This window comes from Eucalyptus grandis, chromosome 2 (genome assembly GCF_016545825.1).
Source record: "Eucalyptus grandis isolate ANBG69807.140 chromosome 2, ASM1654582v1, whole genome shotgun sequence".
Classification (NCBI taxonomy): Eukaryota; Viridiplantae; Streptophyta; class Magnoliopsida; order Myrtales; family Myrtaceae; genus Eucalyptus; species Eucalyptus grandis.
The window spans coordinates 45,086,918-45,111,027 of record NC_052613.1 but is presented as its reverse complement, the minus strand read 5'-3'; the positions used below and the strand labels follow the sequence as shown (position 1 = coordinate 45,111,027).

Below are 24,110 nucleotides of genomic sequence, written 5' to 3'. Positions count from 1 at the left end.
TGATAAATTATGCATCTGGATTGCATGAAGTTAAAGAATTAATTTATATTTTCAAGGGGACAAACAAAAAGAAAAGTCATTCGAACATTAAAAAAAATAAAAATTGGGCAAGCAAAAAGAATTTCTTTAAACCAATGCAAGGAATTATGTTGTAGGGACACGCTCCAGTTAAGGTTGAAGCTGAAGCCGGACATGGCAGAGATGCCCGAGGTCTGCAAAAATGAGGTGATGGAATGGGATCGATAGATCCAACGCCTAGGAGGCATCCTGATGGGACTGTTGAGCGAGGGGTTGGGATTGTGTCCCGGAAAATTACAGGAATTGACATGCCTAGAGAGCAGGAAGATGGTGGGGAATTACTATCCATGTTGTCCCCAACCTGATCTGATGATCGGCTTGTCGTCCCACACGGACCCGGGAGTGATTGTAGTGCTCTTGTAGGACCAACACCCAGGTTTGCAAGTGAAGCATGGGGACGAGTGGTTGGATGCACTGCCCGTTCCCAGTGCTCTGGTTGTGAACATTGGTGACATCCTTGCAGCACGATAAACTCAAATTACATGTGTTTCTCATGAATGATCTATCACTAGGTAACATGTCCGAATTGAGTTTTTCCTCTTTCCTTGCTTTCTCATGAACGATCTATCACTAGGTAATGTGTCCAAATTGAGTTTTTCTCTTTCCTTGCAGCACGACAAACTCGAATTACATGTGTTTCTCATGAACGATCTATCACTAGGTAACGTGTCCGAATTGGGTTTTTTCTCTTTCCTTGCAGCATGACAAACTCGAATTACATGTGTTTCTCATGAACTATCTATCACTAGGTAATGTGTCCGAATTGAGTTTGAAAACATCATGAACCCCCCCTTAAGACACTTCAGCAACAAGAGGGTTTGAACCCTCGACCTCGGCGATGAGGGAGAGAACGCACACTAACTGCACTACCTGTGGTTGGATAGAAATTCATGACTATTAATTACGAAAAATCTCATTTTCAAGCATCTAGAATCATATGATGTCATACGAGAGAGAAATACCAGTTTAAAATTTATTGTTTGGGATCAAAGAATCAATGGAACAAATCACTCCTTTCTTTCTTTATTAAGAACGAAAGAAAAAGGAATACCACGTGCACATGTACTTTTGAGTACAAATTAAGGACTTCCCCTTAAATTAGTTTTGATGATTACTTCCCACATGCGATCCAGTGGATTAGTATAAACGGATTTTATTTGTAAATATTAAAAAAACCCAGAATAACTACTGTAAAATGAGAAGATTTTACTTTAAAAAATAACATGTTGGGCTGCATGGTTCTTCATTTTTGTCGTTTAATCTGCGAGTCAATATCCTTTACTAATTTGATTTTAATACCAGTTAAAATTCCATAAAGAAAATCAAAAGCACCCGATGACTGTCTCTCGCCAGTTTTTTTCTTTATATAATGAATGTGGGAGGTGTCTCTTCCTCTCACGGCGCTTCCTTTTCTCTTTCCTTGCAGCACGACACTCCTGTCGGTCAAACCAGAAACTCGTAGTCTCCAACCATGGGCGTCACGGACACCACTCAACAAGCCTTCGACCGAGCCCAAGAGCTCAAGCAATTCGATGAATCCAAGCAAGGAGTCAAAGGTCTCGTCGACTCCGGCCTCACCTCCATCCCTTCCCTCTTCATCCACCCACCCGAGACCCTCTCAAGCCTCAAGCCCGCCCAGCCCAGGCCCGATTCGATCCATTCGATCCCTATTATCGACCTCTCCGGCTGGGACTCCTCCCGCCGGCCCTCCATCATTGAAGAAGTGGGGCGCGTGTCTCGCGAGCTCGGCTTCTTCCAGGTAGTCAACCACGGTGTGCCAACGGAGGTTATGGACCGCACGATCGCGGCCGTGAAGGCCTTCAACGAGCAACCGATGGAGGCGAAGGCAAGGATATACAGGAGGGAGATGGCGGGGGAGATGGACACCGGCGTCGCGTTCTTCTCCAACGTTGACTTGTTCCATTCCAAAGCGGCTAGCTGGAGGTAATCAACCAAGTTTAATTACCATTTAGGATCTCATTAAATCCAGTTTAGAATATTTAGCAAATGAATGAAAAATTGTCTAAAAAATTCTAAACTTATCGTACCGTAGTCAATTCAGTTCTAAATATTTCAACGTATCAATTTAGCCATATAGATCTCAATTATGACAATCTAGTCTCAAACCTTTTAATAGTTTGCCAATTTAATCTAAACCTTCTAATGGTGTATCAATTTATTTATTTCGATTAATTTTTACCAAAAATAATTGACATAGCAATTTAGTTAATGTTGGCCGTAATAGTTGACATGGCGATGTTGATGTTGACAATTTTTGCAATTTTCTATTCATTATGATTTTTTTTTTCTGTTTTCTTATTTTTTCCTTTTCTCCCTCCATTGGCCATCGTCGGGCTTCATCGATGGCTAATGGAGGTTGTTGGCCACAAGTGAGGGCCCCCTTGTCGGCCCTTGACGTGGGCCGCATTCACCTAAGGCCGGCAAAGGTCATCAATCATGACGCTTGGTAGAGGGAAAAAGGCGAAAAAGGAAAAAAGAAAAAAGAAAAAATCATTCATAAAATTGAAATATTAAAAAAATTGCATGAATTGTCAACATCAGCAGCGGTCGTCCTAAGCGCCAATCGTGCCACGTAAAACGTTCAATGCTAACTAAACCGCCATGTCAGCAATTCTGGCAAAAAATGACCAAAAGAACTAAATTGATAAATCATCAGAAAGTTTGGACTAAATTTACAATTTATCAAATGGTTTAGATTTAGGATTAAATTGACACAATTGAAAAGTTTAGAATTGAATAGGATGCAGTATAATAGGTTTTTGACTTTTCGGATAATTTTTTTAACGGATGATACGGAATGACACATTGTATAAGATTAATGGAAGACGGTGACGCATCTTAATGCGATGAGCATGATATTGATAAATTATACATCTGGATTGCATGAAGTTAAAGATTTAATTTATATTTTCAAGGGGACAAACAAAAATAAGAGTCATTCGAACATTAAAAAAGAAAATTGGGCAAGCAAAAAGAATTTGTTCAAACCAATGCAAGGAATTATGTTGTAGGGACACGCTTCAGTTAAGGTTGGAGCCGAAACCGAACATGGCAGAGATGCCCGACGTTTGCAAAAATGAGGTGATGGAATGGGATCGACAGATCCAACGCCTGGGAGGCATCCTGATGGGACTGTTGAGCGAGGGGTTGGGATTGAGTCCCGGAAAATTACAGGAATTGACATGCCTAGAGAGCAGGAAGATGGTGGGGAATTACTATCCATGCTGTCCCCAGCCTGATCTGACGGTCGGCTTGTCATCCCACACGGACCCAGGAGTGATCGCAGTGCTCTTGCAAGACCAACACCCAAGTTTGCAAGTGAAGCATGGGGACGAGTGGTTGGATGCACCTCCCGTTCCCGGTGCTCTGGTTGTGAACATTGGTGACATCCTTCAGGTAAACTTTCATCGAGTACTAGGAGCATTTTCAAATCACCTAAGCCAGTTCAAAAATAACATTATATGATGAAATAGAGATCTGATTTACGTGATTCAACTTCCTAGATCATGTCCAACAACGAGTACAAAAGTGCAGAGCACCGAGTATTGGCCAACGCTAATCGAGAGCCACGTGTGTCAATAGTAGTTTTCCACAACTTGACCGATTCGGATATTCAGGCCGGACCGTTGCCGGAGCTCGTATCCTCAGATAAACCTGCTGCTTTTCGGCAGTTCACCATGGGCGAATACTGGAGGGCATTCTATACTACCAAGTTGGACGAAAGTCTGGTCCATTACTTCAGGGTGTGATTTAGAGGTGCATGGGGGCAGAAAAGATGATACGGGAATAAGATTGCTTCTTTGTTGCACTGGAGGAAATACTGGATTCTTCCCCTATATAATACCGATCACTGAGCGGTAGAGTATCTATGTCCTATTATGTTTCTTGTCAACATCGGAACTTATTTCAAATATAGCTTTCCTGAATGTACTCTAAAAAAATCACGTTCTCTATCGTGTGGGGAACAAAATAATATAGCCCCTTTTCTGCTTCACTGTAACCCGAACCCCCCTTCACATATAATATTCTTCTAGAAAATTATATATTTATCACTATTAAATAAGTTATATCTCTTCTCTTATAACAAATACTGTATAATCAGTGTTACCAACAATTTAAAAAATATGCATACAGACAAGCCGCATAAAGCGCTAATTGAGTGGCTAGTTTAGATATAAAATAGAGGAGTTGAATGGGCGAGTTCATATGAATATAAATCTCAAGAAAGAAAAGGAAAAAAAAATTGAAAATATACATGAGATTTCATCTACATACCACTCACCGGTTACAACTAAGGAGGGGCAAGCAAAGGCTTCTCCTTTATTTATTTTTTGGATAACTTCAAATAAGAGCTCGAAATGCCTTCATTTTCTCAAATAAGAGCCGGAAGTAGACCTTATTTCAAATAAAGACTGAAGTGGTCATATGTCTCAAAGAAGGATCTAAAGTGATTATGATTATTTCAAATAAGGGTTCAGCCTCGCCAGCCCGTCAATCGGCAAAAAATTCCCACCAATTAAGGAAATTTTCGTCAAAACACATTATAATATAAATTAAAATTAAACTAGATTAAAAAATTTTGAAGAAAAATTCAAAAAGAATGTAGGAGGGAGGTGGGAGGGCTCCCTCCTCTTTGTGACCACTGCCCCAACGCCAATGGGGTGCATCGATGGCTAGCGGGGTTGTCGGCGCCACGGCATGGGTTGGCAACCCTCGTCAACCAAAGTCGATGGCCTCCATCCCTCTCATGTGTTTTCCTTTTTTCTTTTTCTTTTTTGTTAATATTTTAGTTTTTTTGGAAAAAAAATAGAAAAAAAGGAAAAAAAATTTAAGAAACTTAAAAGACAAAATTACTCTTCACCAAAGAAAAGCTCAAGCCCTTCTTTGAGATTGATATAGCTACTCCAGGCCCTTATTAGAAATGATATTCACTTCAGGCTCTTATTTAATAAAATAAGGACAATTTAGGCCCTTATTTAAACAATGTCTACTTTAGGCCCTTATTTGGAATTTTCTCTTTTATTTTTTTTATAAAAATCTTATAAAAAATATATTAATTACTGTTTCCCCGAGAATCTTCTCAGAGAAAATATCTTCCACCGAAAGTTAATCTTCGATTTTTTTTTTTTTTTTTGTATATCTAGTTATGTTTCAAAAAAGAAATGATTAATTCTACTCTAATGGCAATAACAATGAATAAAGATAAATCCAATGGGGCTTGTAGATAATTGCGGGATAAATGATGATTAAAGTAAATGTAAAAAGCAGCAAATAACAGGTGTATTGCATTCTCCGCCATTTTTTTCGATCCTTTTACAATCACTTCACTTCGGCTATTTATAGCCAGATAAAAGAAAATAGATGTCTCGGCATTTCAAATAATCTCTAAAATTCTCGATGCGCTTTCAATAAATGTACTATGGCTACGTTTGTACTAGCTTTGGGAAGGGACTTTGGGTGTCTAAGGATCTTTGGGCCAATGTTTGGGTGTTTGGTAAAAAAATTTAAACCCACCTTGAAACAAAGGTTGCATTTGAAAGGGTGAAAGCCCAAGGTAAGTCTTAGGCTACATTGGACTTTCAACCTTCTCGAAAGGCAAGGAAAGTAAAAAAATTTCTTCCAATTTTATCCTCACTGATTTTTTGATTTTCCGACTTTGCCCTTGTTTGCGACTATTCATCTTCTTCTCCCTAAGGCTGGCCGGCGTGTTTGCTGTGACTGTAGGGGCCCGACCATGGACTAAAGAGAGGCCGGCGACCCAAGAGACCATTGTCAACGGTTGCGCGACTGTCACCAGGGGGTCGCGCAACCTAGGCTAATGCCGTTTGGGTCGCGCAACCCTCACGAGGCCAAGTGAGGTTGCTCGATCTAAACGACAGATGGCCCTCGGCGGACATGTGACATCGGCAAGGGGTTACCTAGTGTCGAGCAACCTAGCTGGCCCTCATCAGGGTTGAGCGACCTTTTCGAGAGTCACGTCAATGAGGCCCTTGCCAAGGTCGAGCAAGCGCCACCCATTTGGCTCTCATCAGGGTCAAGTGACCCGGCGAACAAGTCGCCGGCGCTCGCGACCTCTGCTCTCTCGCCCTCCCTCGCCTCCACCCTCCATCAGTCTTCTGGACACGTGTCGACACGCGTGTCGATAAAAGTTGACCGCGTGTCCGACCGTGTCCGAGCGTGTCGACGTGTCCGACATGACACGGAAGCACGGACGTGTCCGTGCTTCATAGGTCGTCGGTGACTATGACCGTTGTGATTATGGCCTTATCCGGATTTCCTCTGATAGACATGTCTTCTGCAAGCCTAGTGGGCCCATTCGGTTCCTGATAGCCCATGAGAACAAGTTTTGGTGTCAACAATTATTTTATCAGATTAGATAAGAACCATTTCTTACTTAGCATGACCATTTATAAGATGACCTTCGATAATTTAGATGTTGTTTTAAGCAAATTATTAGTAAATTACTTAGCTTTTGGTGTCTTAAAAAAATGAAACTTCATAAAATAAACTTAAATTGCACTGCTATATAAAGATATATCAATTTTCTCTTTAATATATATCCATTGGTCCTAAACAAAAACACTTCTTGCTCTTTCTACTTATATATTTTTTTGCTACACGGTGTTTTTCTCCATCATGTAATAATGACAAACATTATCGAAACCTTACCACCGGCCGCGGTGGCTCCACTGGATAAGACTCTGCTGATCCTCAACGAAGAGGTGAAGGGTTCAAAACCTAGGGGAGGCGCCAGGTGTATTAAGTGTGACTCAGGGTTGGTGGGTCCTCCTACTTAAGTGTCACCTGGGGGTTTACGGCGCGGCTGTCGGTTGCAAGCCGGTTCCTCCAGCACCAAAAAAAAAAAAAAAAAAAAAAACATTATCGAAACCTTTACAGCACCACTCTATTAGAATTCTGACTCCACTTCACGTGTTATCCATAAATAGTTTATTTGTCAGAATCCATTGATTGAATCATAACATCATGACCTTTAGTTTCAATTGCTTAATTAAACGTTGTTGGGAAAATTTTAGTTTTAGGTTCTGTTGGGAATAACGGATCCCCGAAAACCGGATTCGACACTAAATCGAACCCCTAAAGCAATGCGGAAGACGAAGCCCGGGAAAATCACGTATCACCGATCGTAAAGCACACCACGGATTCGAGCGTACCTTGTTAGCCACATATTAGACACCGACGCCAATAAGAGGAAGAGAGTCTAGCCCTGTTCGATCCGATGACGCCTTGAAGGGAAGAAAAACGCTTACTGTTTTTCTTTTCTTTTTGGAGAGAGAGAGAGCGCGCGGGAGAAGACGTACGTACGTTGAATTTCCAAAAGGTGTCTTCTCCCTCTCTCTCATCCCTTTTATACATCCCTCCATCCACGGGCCCTATTCCTATGGGCCGGGCTTTTAGGCCCAACATGGGCGGACGGGCCAACTTAGGCCCATCACTATAAATATAACCATCATCTCCCACTCACACATGGTGGGTCGAACAGGATTCTCTTTACGTCTCTTCAACATTCATACCGGTGAATAATTCGTGCGACCAGCATACTTTGAGAGCTCGTTGCTATACATCTGTTAGGAATATATAGCAGCTCATAATGGGTGTCACAATCTGAGTAGATTTAGTATGCAGTACCCTAGATCGATCGATCACATTTATATCTCTCTTGATCTCTTTCAAACAATGATACATATATTGTATTCACAATTATAATTATCCCAAAGACAGTCATAATTGGTCGACCAGTGAATACAAAACTACAATGTGATTCCCCAAAATCGATCTTCCTCTTTCCTTCAAACTCTCAATTTCAATTCAGTTTGCATTTCTAGAAATGTCCCATTAGATCGAATCAACTCATAACCATTGGCAACATCCTAAGATAGCAAACACTAAATAGAAACCTTGAGAATAAGTAAAAGTCATGAGGGCACTAAAATTTGAGGAACTCTTTTCCTCAAGAGTCTCACACGTCATAAAAGTTGAGATCAAACTTTTGCCACTCTTATTGGTCGGCTTATGCATACGTAGTATGAAATACGTATTACGGTATTAACTCATTTCCCATGGAGCGTATGTCTACACCTTTCAATACCGTACAAATGATAGTTCAGACATACCCAATGTCTAACTTGAGTTCACGTATCTACTCATTTACAAAATTCATCAGAACTCACATCTGGCATCTTAGACAGATAAAGTAAAATATGTGGGGTATTTTACTTTCGGACATAGTAAGTATTATGTCCTCATCTTAACACTCAGTTAAGGCGACATACGTATTTTAAGCTTGAGCTCTCGATTATCACCTAGATAATAAGCTTAAAAACAGTCCAATCTCTATTTATCACACAGTAAATAGAGGCGATTACCCGTGTGAGTGGGCTAATCTTTTATTTGTCCGATATACTTCCTCAACTTAAAATAATACACTGAGTATTAAGATGCATAAAGATCAAACAAAGATTCATAGGCATTAATAATGAAACAACACTAGTTCATAAATGTGAACAACTCAGGAAAATTACAATCCAGTACATCAGACTCTACGCAATCCTAGAGATTTTATATGACCACAAAACACATCTCTAGGTATTGGCTTTGTCATGGGATATGCTACCATTCTATGCGTAGATATGTACTGTAAGTTCATATCCTTTCGTGCAACCATATCCTTAACAAAGTTATACTTGGTATCTATATGTTTGGTCTTGTCATGATATTTTGGATCTTTGGTATACGCTATAGCTGCTTGGCTATCACAGTTAACTAATAATGGATTTGCAGCTTTCTCAATAACACCTAAATGATCCAAAAATCTCTTAAGCCAAACTCCATCTTGTACTGCTGCTGATAATGCCACGAACTCAGCTTCCATCGTGGATAAGGCTATACACGTTTGCTTCTTACTGCTCCATGATATGGCGCCATTGTTCAGTAAGAAAGCAAATCCTGAGGTAGATTTTCTTTCATCTAAATCTCCTCCCCAATCAGCATCTGAATAGCCTTCAAGTCGCAGATCCTTTCCTTGGTAATTCAACTTGAAATCAGCAGTTCCCTTCAGATACCTCAGTATTCTCTTAACGGCTTTCCAATGTGCTGGACCAGGATTGGATTGGTATCTACTCACAATTCCAACTGCAAAACATATGTCGGGTCTTGTACACATCATAGCGTACATCAAGCTCCCAACAGCACTAGCATAAGGAACATGTTTCATTTGTTCATTCTCTTGTGGAGTCCTAGGACATAGTCTATGGCTCAATCCTTCACCTTTTGCAATAGGAGTGTCTATGGGTTTACAATCTTGCATACGAAATCGTTCAAGAACCTTATTTATATAGGTTTCTTGCGAAAGAGACAACGATCTCTTCGAATGATCTCTTGAAATCTTAACTCCAAGAATGTATGTAGCCTCACCCATATCCTTCATCTCAAAGTTGGAAGACAACCAACTCTTGACAGTATTAACAAACTCCATATTGCTTCCGGCAATCAGTATATCATCAACATATAATGATATGATCACAAATTGATCCTTGGATCTTTTGATATATACACAATGATCCTCATCAATCATCGTAAAATCATATGCCGTTATGGCATTATGAAAACGTATATACCATTGTCTTGATGATCGCTTAAGACCATATATCGACCTCAAAAGTCGACATACTTTTTCTTCTTGGCCTTTCACTATGAAACCAGCAGGTTGTTCCATATATATTTTTTCCTCTAATTCTCCATTAAGGAAAGCAGTCTTTACATCCATCTGATGTAACTCAAGATCCATACCAGCCACTATTGCCAGAATAATGCGAATCGAGGTAAATCTCACTACAGGAGAAAACGTATCTTCATAATCTATTCATTCATGTTGATTATACCCCTTCGCCACAAGGCGAGCCTTATGCCTTTCTATCGAGCCATCAGCCTTTCGCTTTATTTTGAGAACCCACTTGTTCCCAATAGCTCAAGTCCTTTTGGAAGATCAACCGGTTCCCAAACTTGGTTTGATTTCATTGACTCCATTTCATCTTCCATTGCATGAATCCATTTTTCCTTACTAGGGCAATTCAGAGCCTCATTAATATTTCTTGGCTCATCCTCATCTTGCGGAGCAACCATAAAATTTTCCCTTTCAATGTCAAAACATCGACGAGGAATACTTTGGCGACTTGTTCACCGTATGGGAGATTGTACACTTTGCACATCATTCCCCATCATGCTCCCACTTGGATAAGGTAATGATGATGTCGTCTCATCATGTGGTTGTAATTGAGAATGAGTTGAATTCAATTCATCACTTCTCATATTACTCCCACTTGGATGAACTCTACTAACATCACTATCCCGATCCAAGGTCTCAAATAGGGAGTAATCTTCCCATATTTCGCCATTCTTAGGAAATTCATCCTTTAAGAATGTGACATCCCGTGATTCAAATTCAGTTATACTCCCATTTTCCTGCTCACCTATGAACACATACCATTTCGAGTGTTCAGAGTATCTTATGAAAATACTCTTCTTTCCTCTGGGACCCAATTTCCCAAATTTGTGAGAGGACTCATGTGTATAGGCAGCACAACCCCATGGCTTAAGAAAACTTAAGTCCGGTTTTCTACCTGTCCATAACTCATATGGAGTGGAAGTAACTGATTTAGAAGGCACACTGTTAAGTATATAGGCAGCGGTTAACAACGCATCACTCCAAAAGGTAATAGGTAAGTTAGCATGCGCCATCATGGACCTAACCATTTCCAGTAAGGTTCTGTTTCTTCTCTCCGCAACACCATTTTGTTGAGGAGTATATGGAATAGACAACTGTCTTTCTATTCCTTTTTCATCACATAATTTTCTGAACTCATTAGATAAATATTCTCGACCTCGATTGGATCTCAATGCTTTTATTTTCTTGTCTAATTGATTCTCTACCAGGTTCATAAACATTTTGAAACAACTTATTGTTTCAGATTTATGAGAAATCAAATAAACATATCCGAATCGAGTATAATCATCTATAAAGGCTATGAAATAAACAGCTACATGCCTTCCTTTCACATTCATTGGACCACAAACATCAGAATGGATTAAATGCAGAGGAAATTCAGCTCTTTTACCTTTTTCCAAATGGTTTCCTTGTCGTTTTCCCTTATAGGCAATGCTTACATATGGGCAAATCGACTTTTTCAATGTTGCCCAACAAGCCCTCTTTGGCTAGTCTATTCATACGCTGTTGGCCAATGTGACCAAGTCTAGCATGCCACACATTCACATCATTATCATATGTATTAGGAGACGTGAGAAGGGAATAACAAACATTTGCATTAACATAATCAATATCTAATACAATGAAACCATCCAGAAAATAACCACAACCATAGTAATTTGTATTCAAAAACAAATCCACACCTCTATTATAGAAGTTCATATTAAAACCTAATTTAACCAACATTAAAACAGACACTAAATTCCGACGAATCTTCGGAGCATACAACACATCATGTAGGAACAAAGTGCGTCCACCACGCATATTCAGTTGGCATGTGCTAATTCCTTTCACTTCAGCTCTGGAGTTGTTTCCCACATAGATCCACTTAGTTCCAGTTGATACTCGTCGGAATTCCACGAAGGATCCTCTATCATTCGCTACATGGTATGTCGCTCCTGAATCCACAGTCCACAAAGGATTAGACTTAGTTAAAAACACAGAACTCGACACAAAAGCAAAGTTTTGAAAAGTACAAGGGGTGCATACCTTCTTTGGCTCACGACAGTCGCGAGCATAGTGACCCTTCTTGTCACAATTGTAGCATTTCACCCTTGCAAGCTTCTTCATGCGAGGACGCTTTCCTCTTTCATGTTGGTTAAACTTGGGTTTCTTCCCTGAAGGACCTACTTCATTGCCTTTCCCTTTATCAAACCAGTTAGGGCGTTTACGCTTGGAGCTCGAAGCTCCATGTGAGCTAGAACTAGCATGATAGAGATCAGCATCCGGCTTAGCCACCAAGAGGCGGTCCTATTCCAGCTCAAGATGGCGCACTGCATACTCAAAAGTTTTGATATTTTCATTATGGGTCAGGTGCACCTTCATATGCTCCCAACTCTGAGGCAAAGAACGAATCACTGCTTGCACCTGCTGCTCATCTGTGAGGACATGGCTAGCATCTTTCAGCTTATTTATCATGTTTGACATCTTTCTAAGATGTTGCTTCATGGTCTGACCATGAGGCTTCTTATAGGAGTCAAACCTAATAGTGAGCTGTCTCAATCTAGTCACCGAAGTATGACCAAATCTAGCTGCCAATGCCTCCCACATTTCCTTGGCATTGTCAAAACGCCTAAACTCTTGCATGACGTCATTTTCCATGCTGCTCAACAACGTGATGCGAGCAAGAGAGTTCTTTCGTTTCCATGCAGCAAAAGCTTCCTTATCTCTTTTGTGTTGTGCAGTATTTCCTTCTTCAGGTTCTACCATCATCAGGTTAAGAGCCTCAAGTGCCTCTTGCTCTTCCATCACATATTGGATTTTCATATGCCATATCTCATAGTTGTCACCATTAAGCTTTTCACCTTTGTTCAAATCGGCAACTATGCTCTTCGTGGCTGAAGCCATTGATCTGAACACATCAGACATATATGCACGAATTATTAATGCCTATCATTTATGCATCCCTATTTGCATAGACCCATCATATTAATGAATAATTTCAAGTAAGGCTTCAGAATCAAAAGGTCACTATGTTTCCAATTATCCTCCAAAATCCTAACTTAAAACTATCATTAATATAATTGTCTTATGCAAAATAAATTCTATGAAGTTACAAAAACTTTTGTAACTACCCACAGCTAATTACCCACAGCAACCAGCAATAACAGAAAGCAACAGATAATTGACATACAATATAATAATGCTTTCATATAATACAACTAACATATAGGTTGCTACATCAACAACAATCAGGTAGTAAGCATTACATAAGATGTCCACAAAGCACACTTAACTAAGAAAACAGCCAATACATCTAACACCAAGCCAACACACGAACTGGGAAATATCATCTTTTGTTCAATTTCTTGATCTTTTCCCTTGTAACAATGCCGTAATATTCATTTACAAAATCCATCACAATTTTCTTATATGAAGCAGCTCCGTTGACATCCCATATGCGATTCAACACATCTTGCCATTCAGGTGGAAGAGTGTTTATGAAAAATTGCACCATCTCTTACTGTGGCATAGGACGACCATTCCATATGACCTGTTGAATTTTACCGTTGACTTCAAGGACGTGATCAATTAAGTCACCACTCTCCCATCGATGATTAGTCAGCTCAGCTATCAACTTAGACAGCTTATCCTTTTGTTCATCGGTAATTGCACGAATAGGTGTGCGCAACCTGAAGGGAGGCATTGTTCTTGCAACAAATGCAGAACCGTCCCTACAACAAATGCAGAACAAATAAGGGATCACAAATAATCCACATAGACTTAATTGAAAAAGAAACACATTCTTTTCCTCTCTTTTTTTTTTTTGTCAACGGTCAACGGTCGTCGGTCAACGGTCAATGGTCAGGTCGTCGGTCGTCGGACCGGTCGGACTGGACAGACCGGACGGACCGGTCGGGTCGGGTCGGACAAACCGACCGCACGCGCCGCGCGTGTGCGCGGGCTAACGTCACGCAGACGTCAGCCGGCACGTGCCGGGCGCGTGCCAAGCGTCCGCGGGTTGGGTCGTCGGCCGGTGACCGCCCGGCCAACCGTCGTCGGCGCTAACGTCATCAATGACGTCATCCCAGCGGTTACCAACCGTTGGGTGATGTCATGATGACGTCAGCACGCGTCGGTCCGCCGACTGGCGCGTGTCGTTTCGCCGGCCGGCGGCGCGCACGGGCCGGTTCGCCGACCGGCGCGTGTGCCGCATACGCTGGCCGATGCCAGCGCTTCGGGCGCGTGCGGCGTCGCCCGATGGCGCACGACATGTCGCCGGACTCATCTCGACAAGCCCTTTCACCCTATACCTTCATAAATCGATTTTGAGTCACAAAAACTCGAAAAAATGGACGAACAGCGCTCGGGTGTCAGGATTTCTCGCCCCGATCCGTACGGCTGAAAATTTTCGCGAAAAATCAATCAAAAAAACATCAAAAGGTCGGGAAAATGTGAACTAGGGCTCTGATACCAATGTTGGGAATAACGGATCCCCGAAAACCGGATTCGACACTAAACTGAACCCCTAAAGCAATGCAGAAGACGAAGCCCGGGAAAATCAAGTATCACCAATCATAAAACACACCACGGATTCGAGCGTACGTTGTTAGCCACAGATTAGACACCGACACCGATAAAAGGAAGAGAGTCTGGCCCTGTTTGATCCGATGACGCTTGAAGGGAAGAAAACGCTTACTCGTTTTCTTTTCTTTTGGAGAGAGAGAGAGCGCGCGGGAGAAGACGTACGTACGTTGAATTTCCAAAAGGTGTCTTCTCCCTCTCTCTCATCCCTTTTATACGTCCCTCCATCCACGGGCCCTATTCCTGTGGGCCGGGCTTTTAGGCCCAACATGGGCGGACGGGCCAACTTAGGCCCATCACTATAAATAAAACCATCAGGTTCCAATGAATTCTTCAAAACTAGAATTCACAAGCTTTCCGATTGTCAAAAATCATACTAATCAAATTTCACATGAGAGAGAAATAAAGGCCAAACTTTTGTACCGATTGTAAAATAGGAGGAGTCTATCCTCATAATTGGATTGCGCATAACTCTTTATAAGATATCCTTTACTCTCAAAAATTTTAAACAAATCTTGTTGTTTTTCAACATGTCCAACCACAGACTTTTCTCCTCTATTCTAATACTTTATTTGTAACAACCAAGTCTGACAAGAATGTGAACTGATCACCAGGCCAAAGAGCTCAAATAAGGAGCGGCTCCCAATGGTTTTTAAGAAGGAGAAGAGTTACGCACAGCATAGAAGGAGAAAGTTCCATATATACACACACATTAAACTGAAATTAACTCACAAGATACACATTTTGACATAATGGTAACATTTAGTATTGAAATTTCAATATTAAGTATGATCATGTGAGAATACTACCAAGATAGATGACTTTCTGAGAAAGTGCTGACTTAAATGCCAAGTAAGTTAAATCGTGAAGCTCAATATGGGATGGGTTAAGATAGACAATTCCTCGACTGATTTAATCCACGATGCCACAAGTTTGATTTCAAGGAGTTCAACCATTAAAATCAAAAGCAATCTCGGATTGGTTTATGCCAAAAGGAATTGACTATGAAACCAATAAATTACTTAAGATTGGAATTTCATAAAACTTTTATAAAACCTAATTGTCTCAGATAACCAATAAAATTGTGCCACGCCAACATTCTCGCATTAGTATTTGTATCACAAACAAACATATTTTAGGTGTATGATGGTCATGGCATACAAATATTAGAACTCTATTTATTTCGCAAAAAATGTGATATTTTTTGAAAATGCTTTTCAGATTGTTATCTTCCAAGAAAAAAAAACAATTTTTCCGGTGCTTAACTAAAATCCGAAAATGAATTAAAAAAAATTTGTCATTTGGTATGAAAAATATGATTTGATTTTCCTAGGTAAAACTACCAAAAAATCTTAATTATTAATATTTAATTTTTTTTTCCTTTTTCCTCGGTTGGTCGCCAATTGCTAATCATAGCGAGGGATGAGCTTGCTAATCTTGAGCAAGACTCCACCTCCCTAGATTCAGTGAGGCCAATGAGCTTGAGCCTCGCTAGCCTTAGGCAAGCTCGTCCCTCGCATATGTTGGCTTGTCAGCCATTCTCGTGGTTGGAGACGGCCAAGGAAGAAGGAAAAGAAAAAGGATAAAAAAATAAATAATTTAATTTCAAAAATATATATTTTTATAAGAATGATTGCTTCATTAACCAAGAGCCTAAGCCAAAGCGGTGAGATTCAGTGCACTGCCTTCGTGAAACTAGGCTTGAGTACCAAGGATTGAAGCTTGGGAATTGGAGACTCAAGCATGACTTTTATAGACTCGGGTTTGGGTGCACAAGTGCTAGGGCTCCCATCCTGGTCTCACTAGATCTGAGCTTGGGTGCTGAAGACCTAGTCCTGAATGCTGGGAATCACTATTGGGCGAGAGGACTCCTGATGGGGTTGTTGAGCGAGGGGCTGGGATTGAGTCCGGGCAAGCTATAGGACTTGACATGCTTGGAGATGAGGGCCATGGTGGGGATTTACTATATGTACTGTCCCCAGCCTAATCTAACGGTCAACATTGACGTCCCACATGAACCCAGGAGTGATCACATTGCTCCTGCAGGACCAAGTCGATGGGTTGCAAGTGAAGCACGGCAATGAGTGGGTGGATGTGACACCTATCCCGGGTGCTCTAGTTGTGAACATTGGTGACATCCTCCAAGTAAACTCCTATTGAGGACTAGGAGTGTCTCTAAAGCAACCCAGTCAGTTAAAAAGTTACATTCTTCAATGAAACAGAGATCTATTCACGTGATTTATGTTTTCCCAGATCATGTCCAACGACAAGCACAAAAGCGTGGACCACTAGGTGTTGGCCAACCCTAACCAAGAGCCACATGTGTCGGTAGCAGTTTTTTGCAACCCAAGCAATCGCGAGAATGAGTTCAGATCGTTCCTGAGCTCATATTCTCGGATAAACCCGCTGCTTTCTAGCAGTTCAACCTCAACAAGTACATGAGGAGATTCTTCACGAAGGATGTTAAATCATGTCTCGAGTTTGAGCGTTTAAAAAAACGCAATTCGTTAGACTCCTTAAAGCTGCACAAATGAAGAAATAATTAAAAGATGAATTTTTCCCATTGGAGTGAAGCAGCCGAAGTTTTCTTTTCCTTTGATGGATGTCGCTACAGCCCTACGTAGAAGAAGCGAAGGAAGAAGCCCTGCACGTGAAGATTGGTTAACCGGTGGGGCCTAAGGTCAAACTTTTGACCTTGGGCGTGCACACACGTATTTCACGCTTGGACTTCTGCACGAAAAGCCAAAATAGGTGGGCCCAAGTCAAGAATTTGACATTTCTTGGGCACACACGTACATACATATATTATATATTTATATATTTGAGGCGGACATGGAGGTTTTTTCTTTTCTTTTGGTGGCTGCTGTACGTATGAGCCGTGAGAAGCCACATGTCGCTGAAAAGAAAAGGAGCCACAAAGACTCGTGTTAAACTTCGAGCTTAAACGCGCGATAATTTTGTGCCGTGAGTTTATACTCAAGTGAGTTGTTTATTTATAAAAACTTTGGGTTTTGAGTTAAATCTAGGTATGGGAAACACTTGAGCGTGTGAATGATTGTAAACATTGATTCTCTTATTATAGTAGATTATTTGTTGCTGGCTCTCCCCGTGGATGTAGGTACCGATACTCGGACCGAACCACATAAATTTCTGGTGTCCTTATTTTTCTTGTTTATTTCTCTGGTAATTTCACGTTGACATAAATTGCAAGATCCTATCATTTTCGCGTATTATATCCCAACAATTGATATTAGAGCTCAGGGTTGGATTTCTTGATTATGATTTTGGAGCTTTTGCTTGTCTAATTATTATCTGAAAATTCTGTTATTGCAATTATGTCTGAGATGAAATCTGAAATAGAGAAGTTTAACGGGAGTAACAACTTTGTGCTATGGTGCATAAAGATGCGAGCTTTATTGACAACACAAGGTTTGGCCAAGGCACTAGATGGTGAAGATGAGTTGCATATTATAATGAAAGCCTCAAAAAGGGTAGAGCTAATGGAAAGAGCAAAAAGTACAATCATGTTAAATTTGTTGGATGAGATCTTAATAGAGGTTGCTAAGGAGAAGGATGCCGCAGCATTATGGGCAAAACTTCAAGCACTCTATGTGAAGAAAGGTTTGAACAATCTCTTATACATGTTGAAGAAGATGTTTTAATTTAGATATACTGAAGGTATGTCTATCAGAACCCATCTAGATTAATTTAATAAACTCCTATTGGATCTAAAAAACGTTAGTAAGATACTTGATGATGAAGAACAGGGCATGATATTGTTAACCTTTTTACCAAAGTCATGTGAGCACTTTATTGATTCGCTGTTGCAGGGGCGTACTACTATTACCTCAGAAGAGGTAAAGTCCGCCTTATTCTCTAAGGAGTGGCAGAGAAAGTTGTGAGATGACGGTCTAGCGAAAAGAGTAGTGTAAGCACTAACGATTCGGGGTAAAGAATAACATCGAGGGCCTAGTAGCAGTAGAGGTAAAAGCATATCGAAATCACGCCATAGAAAATCCAAGGGACACGTGAAGTGCTTTGAGTGTCACGAGAAGAGACACATCATGAGAGATTGTCCAAAGCGGAGGAATAAAACCGATAAGCAGAATGCCACAAGTAATGTGGCAAACGTTACCGAATGAAGCAATAGTGATGCAAAAGCTATCTTATGTGTGACTGCTACTTCGTCAGGAGACGAATGGGTTCTAGATTCTGAGTGTTTTTATCATATGACACCTCATAAGAACTGGTTTACTACTTACCAAGCTGCAGATGGTGGTAGGGTTCTTTTGGGGAATAATGCAGTTTGTCAGGTTGTAGGGATAGGGACAATTCGGATTCGAATGCATGATAGGGTGGTGCGCACATTGACAAATGTGAGGGATGTATCGGAGCTCAAGAAGAACCTTATTTCTTTGGGGACACTCGATGACATCAGGTGTAGGTACACCACTGAAGGTGGAGTACTGAAGATCTCTCGAGGTGCTATGATAGTGATGAAGGGGAAGAAAATAAATACTCTCTATCATCTACTAGGAGAGACCGTAACCAGAACCGCTGCAATTTCATCAGATGAGTCAGACTCTAACTTGACTCAATTATGGCATATGCGTTTAGGGCACATGAGTGAGGCAGGTATGATGATGCTGAGTGAAATGAGGTTGTTGAAGGGTCAAAAAATAGGGAAACTGGACTTATGTGAGCACTGCATCTATGGGAAGCAGCACCGAGTTGAGTTTACTACAATTATTCATTCGACCAAACGACTAGTTGAATATATTCATTCAGATGTCCGGGGCCCGTCTTCGGTTCCTTTGAAAGGAGGTATCCGATATATGCTGACTTTTAACGATGATTATTCAAGGAAGGTATGGGTTTACTTTCTAAAGCACAAATATGATGTCCTTGATCGATTCAAAAAATTTAAGGCATTGATTGAGAAGCAATCAGATAAACAAATCGAGTACTTGAGAACCGATAATGGCATGGAGTTCTGTGGTAAAGATTTTACCGAATTCTGCGAGAAAAAATGTATTGTAAGACACTGCACAGTACTTGGGACACCATAGCAAAATGGCATAGAAGAACGGAAGAACAGAACTTTGCTTAAGCAAGCTCGATGCATGCTTTCACATGTAGGACTTTGCAAGGAATTTTGGGCCGAAGCAGTGAACATGGCATGTTACCTGGTTAATCGATCCCCATCATCTGCTATTGAGTGGAAGACTCCTAAGAAAGTATGGTCAGGGAAACCTGTTGATTATTCTGAATTACGTATATTCGAATGTCTTGCGTATGCTCATGCAAGTAATGGTAAGCTTGAGCCGAGGGCGAAGAAGTGCATATTTCTGGGTTATGCACATGGGGTGAAAAGCTACCGGCTGTGGTGCACCGATCCTAGATCACCTAGTTTTCTAATCAGCAAAGATGTAATCTTTGACAAGACTGCAATACTTCAACGGAGGAGTTCTAAAACACAACCAGTAGAGAAAACAAATCATTGTGTCATTATTGAGGTGGAGCTTCAGGTGGAGACTCCGAAGATCTCAAAGGTAATTGAAGTTGAGACTGCAGATGAAGGCGCAGTTCCTGAAGTCGGTGATAGTGAACAACTAGTAAATCCGCAGCACACTATAGCCACAAATAGATAGAGAAGACAAATTAAATCACCGGTACGTTATAGTTATACAGATATTGCTTATGCATTGATTGTAGGTAATGAGGTGGAGACAGATGAGCCTTCGTCTTATTCTGACGCGATGGCTAGTTCGGAGTCATCGCAGTGGCTAGGGGCTATGAGTGAAAAGATGGAATCACTCCATTGAAATTAGTCATGGGAGCTTATCAAAGTACCCAAGAGCCAAAAGATTGTCGGAAGTAAATGAGTCTTCAAACAGAAAGAGGGCATTCCTGGTGTCAAGGCAGCGAGGTACAAGGCGAGACTTGTGAAATGATATTCACATCGTGAGGGCATTGACTACAATGAGGTGTTCTCTCATGTGGTAAGACATACTTCTATTCGTGTTTTACTTGCCTTCGTTGCTTCGCAGGATCTCGAGTTAGAACAGCTAGATGTGAAAACTGTGTTTCCTCACGGTGAGTTGGAGGAGCAGATTTACATTAGGCAATTAGAGGGATTTGTTATTCTAGGTAAGTGTCATGTTTGCTTGTTGAAGAAATTTTTGTATGGGCTGAAACAGTCTCCTAGGTAGTGGTATAAATGTTTTGATGCTTTCATGGCTAGTCAAAACTATTCAAAAAGTCAGATGGATAGTTGCATTTACTATAATAGATTAGAGAATGGTTCTTTGATTTATCTACTCTTATATGTTGATGATATGCTGATAGCAGTTAAGAATATGTCTAATATTGATGTACTGAAGAGACACTTAAATGCTGAATTTGAGATGAAAGATTTAGGTGTTGCAAAGAAAATATTGGATATGGAGATTTTGCGTGACAAGGCTGCAGGAGTTTTACGTCTATCTCAAAAGAAATATATTGAAAAGATCGTGGCACATTTTAATATGCCGTTGACAAAATCTGTAAGTACACCTTTAGCGAAGTACTTTAAACTTTCAAATAAATTATCACTGCAGACTGAGGAGGAGGAAGAGCATATGTCTAGTCCTTATTCTAGTGTGTGGGTAGTATTATGTATGCTATGGTGTGCACTAGGCCTGATATTTCACAAGCTGTAAGCGTGGTTAGTCGTTATATGAAGTATTCTAGTAAAGCTCATTGGAAAGCTGTGAAGTGGATCCTCAGATATTTGAAGGGGACAACAAACGTGGGTATAGTGTACCGAAGGGACAACAATGACAGTGAGACCACTGGTTTTGTGGATTTGGATCACGCCGATGACTTGGATAATTGCAAGTCTTTAGCAAGATACATGTTTACGCTAGCAGGTGGTGCAGTTAGTTGGAAAGCGTCCTTACGAGATCACATTGCCTTGTCTTCGATTGAGACAAAGTACACGGCACTAACCTTTGTAGCGAAGAAGACGATATGGTTACAAAGTTTGCTCTCGGACTTTGGGTTAGAACAAAAAAAGTGTGGATATACACTGTGATAACCAAGGTGCGATATATTTGACGTATAATCCAATTTATCACGAGCAAACAAAGTATTTTAACATTAAATACCACTTCATTTTAGATATCTTAGCTAAGGGCAATGTTATTGTTAAAAAGATTGCTACAGCAGATAACCCGACAAACATGATGACTAAGTCTATTCCTTTAGCGAAGCTCAAGCTCTGCTTGAGCTCTATTGGCATCTGTGGAGAGTGAGCGCCTGTTGGAGCGTTGGGAGAGAGCACTATAACTTAGTTTCAAACATCAAGTCAAGGTGGAGAATTGTTAAATTATGTATCGAGTTTGAGCGTTTACAAAAACACAATTCGTTAGACTCCTTAAAGCTGCACAAAGGAGGAAATAATTAAAAGAGGAATTTTTCCCATTGGAGTGAAGCGGCTGAAGTTTTCTTTTCCTTCGATGGACGTCGCTGCAGCCCTACGTAGAAGAAGCAAAGGAAGAAGCCATGCACGTGAAGATTGATTAATTGGTGGGGCCCAAGGTCAAACCTTTGACCTTGGGCGTACACACACGTATTTCACGCTTGGACTTCTGCACGAAAAGCCAAAATAGGTGTGCCCAAGTCAAGAATTTGACTTTTCTTGGACACACACGTGTATATTTGAGGCGGACATGGAGGTTTTTTTTTTCTTTTCTTTTGGTGGCTGCTGTACGTACGAGCCGCAAGAAGCCACACATCGTCAAAAAGAAAAGGAGTCGCAGAGATTCACGTTAAACTTCGAGCTTGAACGCGCGATAATTTTGTGCGGTATGTTTATCCCCAAGTAAGTTATTTATTTATAAACACTTTGGATTTAGAGTTAAATCTAGGTGTGAGAAACACTTGAGTGTGTGAGTGATTGTAAACACCAATTCTCCAATTATAGTGAATTATTTACTGCCGGCTCTCCCCATGAATTATTTTCTGGTGTCTTTATTTTTCTCGTTTATTTCTCTGGTGATTTCGTGTTGACGTAAATTACAAGATCCTGTCGTTTCCGCGTATTATATCCCAACAAAGGAGTTGGAGGGAAAAAGTTTGATAAATTACTTTAGGGCATGATCAAGAGGTGCATAGGCCCAAAAATACTTCCCCGTGGCACTTCAAAAAACTCTAGATTCTTTCCCTAGATTCTATGGAGCGTTAAAACATATGGACTATTTATAATCCGTGATATTCTGTTCTATTAATCAAAGCAACTTATTTCAAATATAACTTTCCTGAATGCATTCTAAAAAATCATTATTATTCTATTATGTTTTACGTGCTCAAGATACATAATATTGCAAGGCCTTTTCCATCTGCTGATAAACCCTAATATGATATTCCTCTAGAAAATTATATGTATCACTATTAATTAAGTTTCATCTCTTTTCAAATATCAATTAGTGGATCGTTAGTGTTCATAATGATTAAAAAAATGCATATGGACAAGCTCCCACAAATCACTAATTAAGTAGCTAGTTTGAATAGAAAATAGAGGAGTTTAATGAGCGATCTCATATCAAATATAATAACTCTTTAGAAAAGAAAAGGAAAAATATCGAAAATATATGTGAGTTTTTATCTAAGATACCATTTACTTGTTACAGAGACAAGAGAGGGGAGCAAGGTCTTCTCCCTTGCCACTTGCAACTCATTATAATTGACCCAGAAAATAATTACCAAAAAAGTCTTAAACCTTTTGCAATTATGTCAATTCAATCATAAATTTATTTTTTTGACCAATTGAGTCCTAAACATTTTATAATCATGTAAGTTCAATCCTTCCAACCAAAATTAGCCGGTTGGCACTAACGTGGCCGCCGGCCGACACCGGCAACAAATTTTTTAATAATATTTTATTTTTTCAAATTATTTTATTAATTTTAAAATCTTTTTACATTTTTCTCACTTTTTCCCCCTCCCTCCTTATTCCTTTGGCTCCAGTAACTAGCCAACCATCATTAGTCACCAGACTAAGGTGGCTGGGTGAGCTCGCCTCGCTGACATTAGGTGAGGGTGAGCTCACCTAGCCATTAGCAAGGCGAGCCCTTGTTTGGCAAGGGAGTCCTCGCCTAGTGATGGCAAGGCGAGCCTTTGCTAGATCCGACAAGGGGGGCCTCGCTGTCGCTCGAACTAGCAAGTGTGGGTGCCACACTTGGAGGGGAGGCCGAGGGCGAGGGTGGCATTGATCTTGAGGCTGAGGTTGGGGTCATCGCAGTCCTTGATGAGGATGCACAAGCACTTCTTGCTCTTCTACAGCACCACCTTCTGTAATTTCTGGTGGGGCTCTTGGTATCCCCACCCACGTACGGCAAGTAGCTCGCCAACCTAACCAGTTGGTCCGTGTACTCCACCCCGACCAACCCACACTCTCCAGATCGAGCGATGGCGAGGCGAGCTCTCCCTCGCCTAGTGACAATGATAGCAAGGCAAGCTCGCCCAGTCGCCTCAGTCCATCAACAAACAAGGGCTGGCCAGTCGTCAAAGCCAAAGGAAGAAGAAGAAAGGAGGAGGGAGGGGAAAAAAAGAAGCGAAAAATGTAAAAAAGATAAAAATAATTCAAAAATAAAATATTATTAAAAATTTGTCGCCAGCACCGCCGGCCAATATAGCCAAAAAAACTGAACTGACACAATTATAA

At 40.7% G+C, this 24,110-nt stretch overlaps 1 protein-coding gene across 1 annotated transcript; it reads left to right on the top strand.

Moving 5' to 3' along the window:
• The first annotated feature begins 1,493 nt into the window (after window positions 1–1,493).
• On the top strand, window positions 1,494–4,093 carry LOC104433029 (1-aminocyclopropane-1-carboxylate oxidase homolog 4-like). Its single transcript, XM_010045645.3, has 3 exons — window positions 1,494–2,022; window positions 3,111–3,495; window positions 3,603–4,093. The coding sequence occupies exons 1-3, from the start codon at window positions 1,550–1,552 to the stop codon at window positions 3,846–3,848; spliced, it is 1,104 nt and encodes a 367-aa protein (XP_010043947.2). The 5' UTR covers window positions 1,494–1,549; the 3' UTR covers window positions 3,849–4,093.
• The last annotated feature ends 20,017 nt before the right edge of the window (window positions 4,094–24,110 follow it).

What these genes read in the sequence shown, in the direction of transcription:
- LOC104433029 (XM_010045645.3), top strand. Translation starts at nt 1,550, where the DNA reads ATGGGCGTCACGGACACCACTCAACAAGCCTTCGACCGAGCCCAAGAG. An exon ending in TCCAAAGCGGCTAGCTGGAG is followed by an intron (nt 2,023 to 3,110) that starts GTAATCAACCAA and finishes ATTATGTTGTAG; the next exon opens with GGACACGCTTCAGTTAAGGT. An exon ending in ACATTGGTGACATCCTTCAG is followed by an intron (nt 3,496 to 3,602) that starts GTAAACTTTCAT and finishes TCAACTTCCTAG; the next exon opens with ATCATGTCCAACAACGAGTA.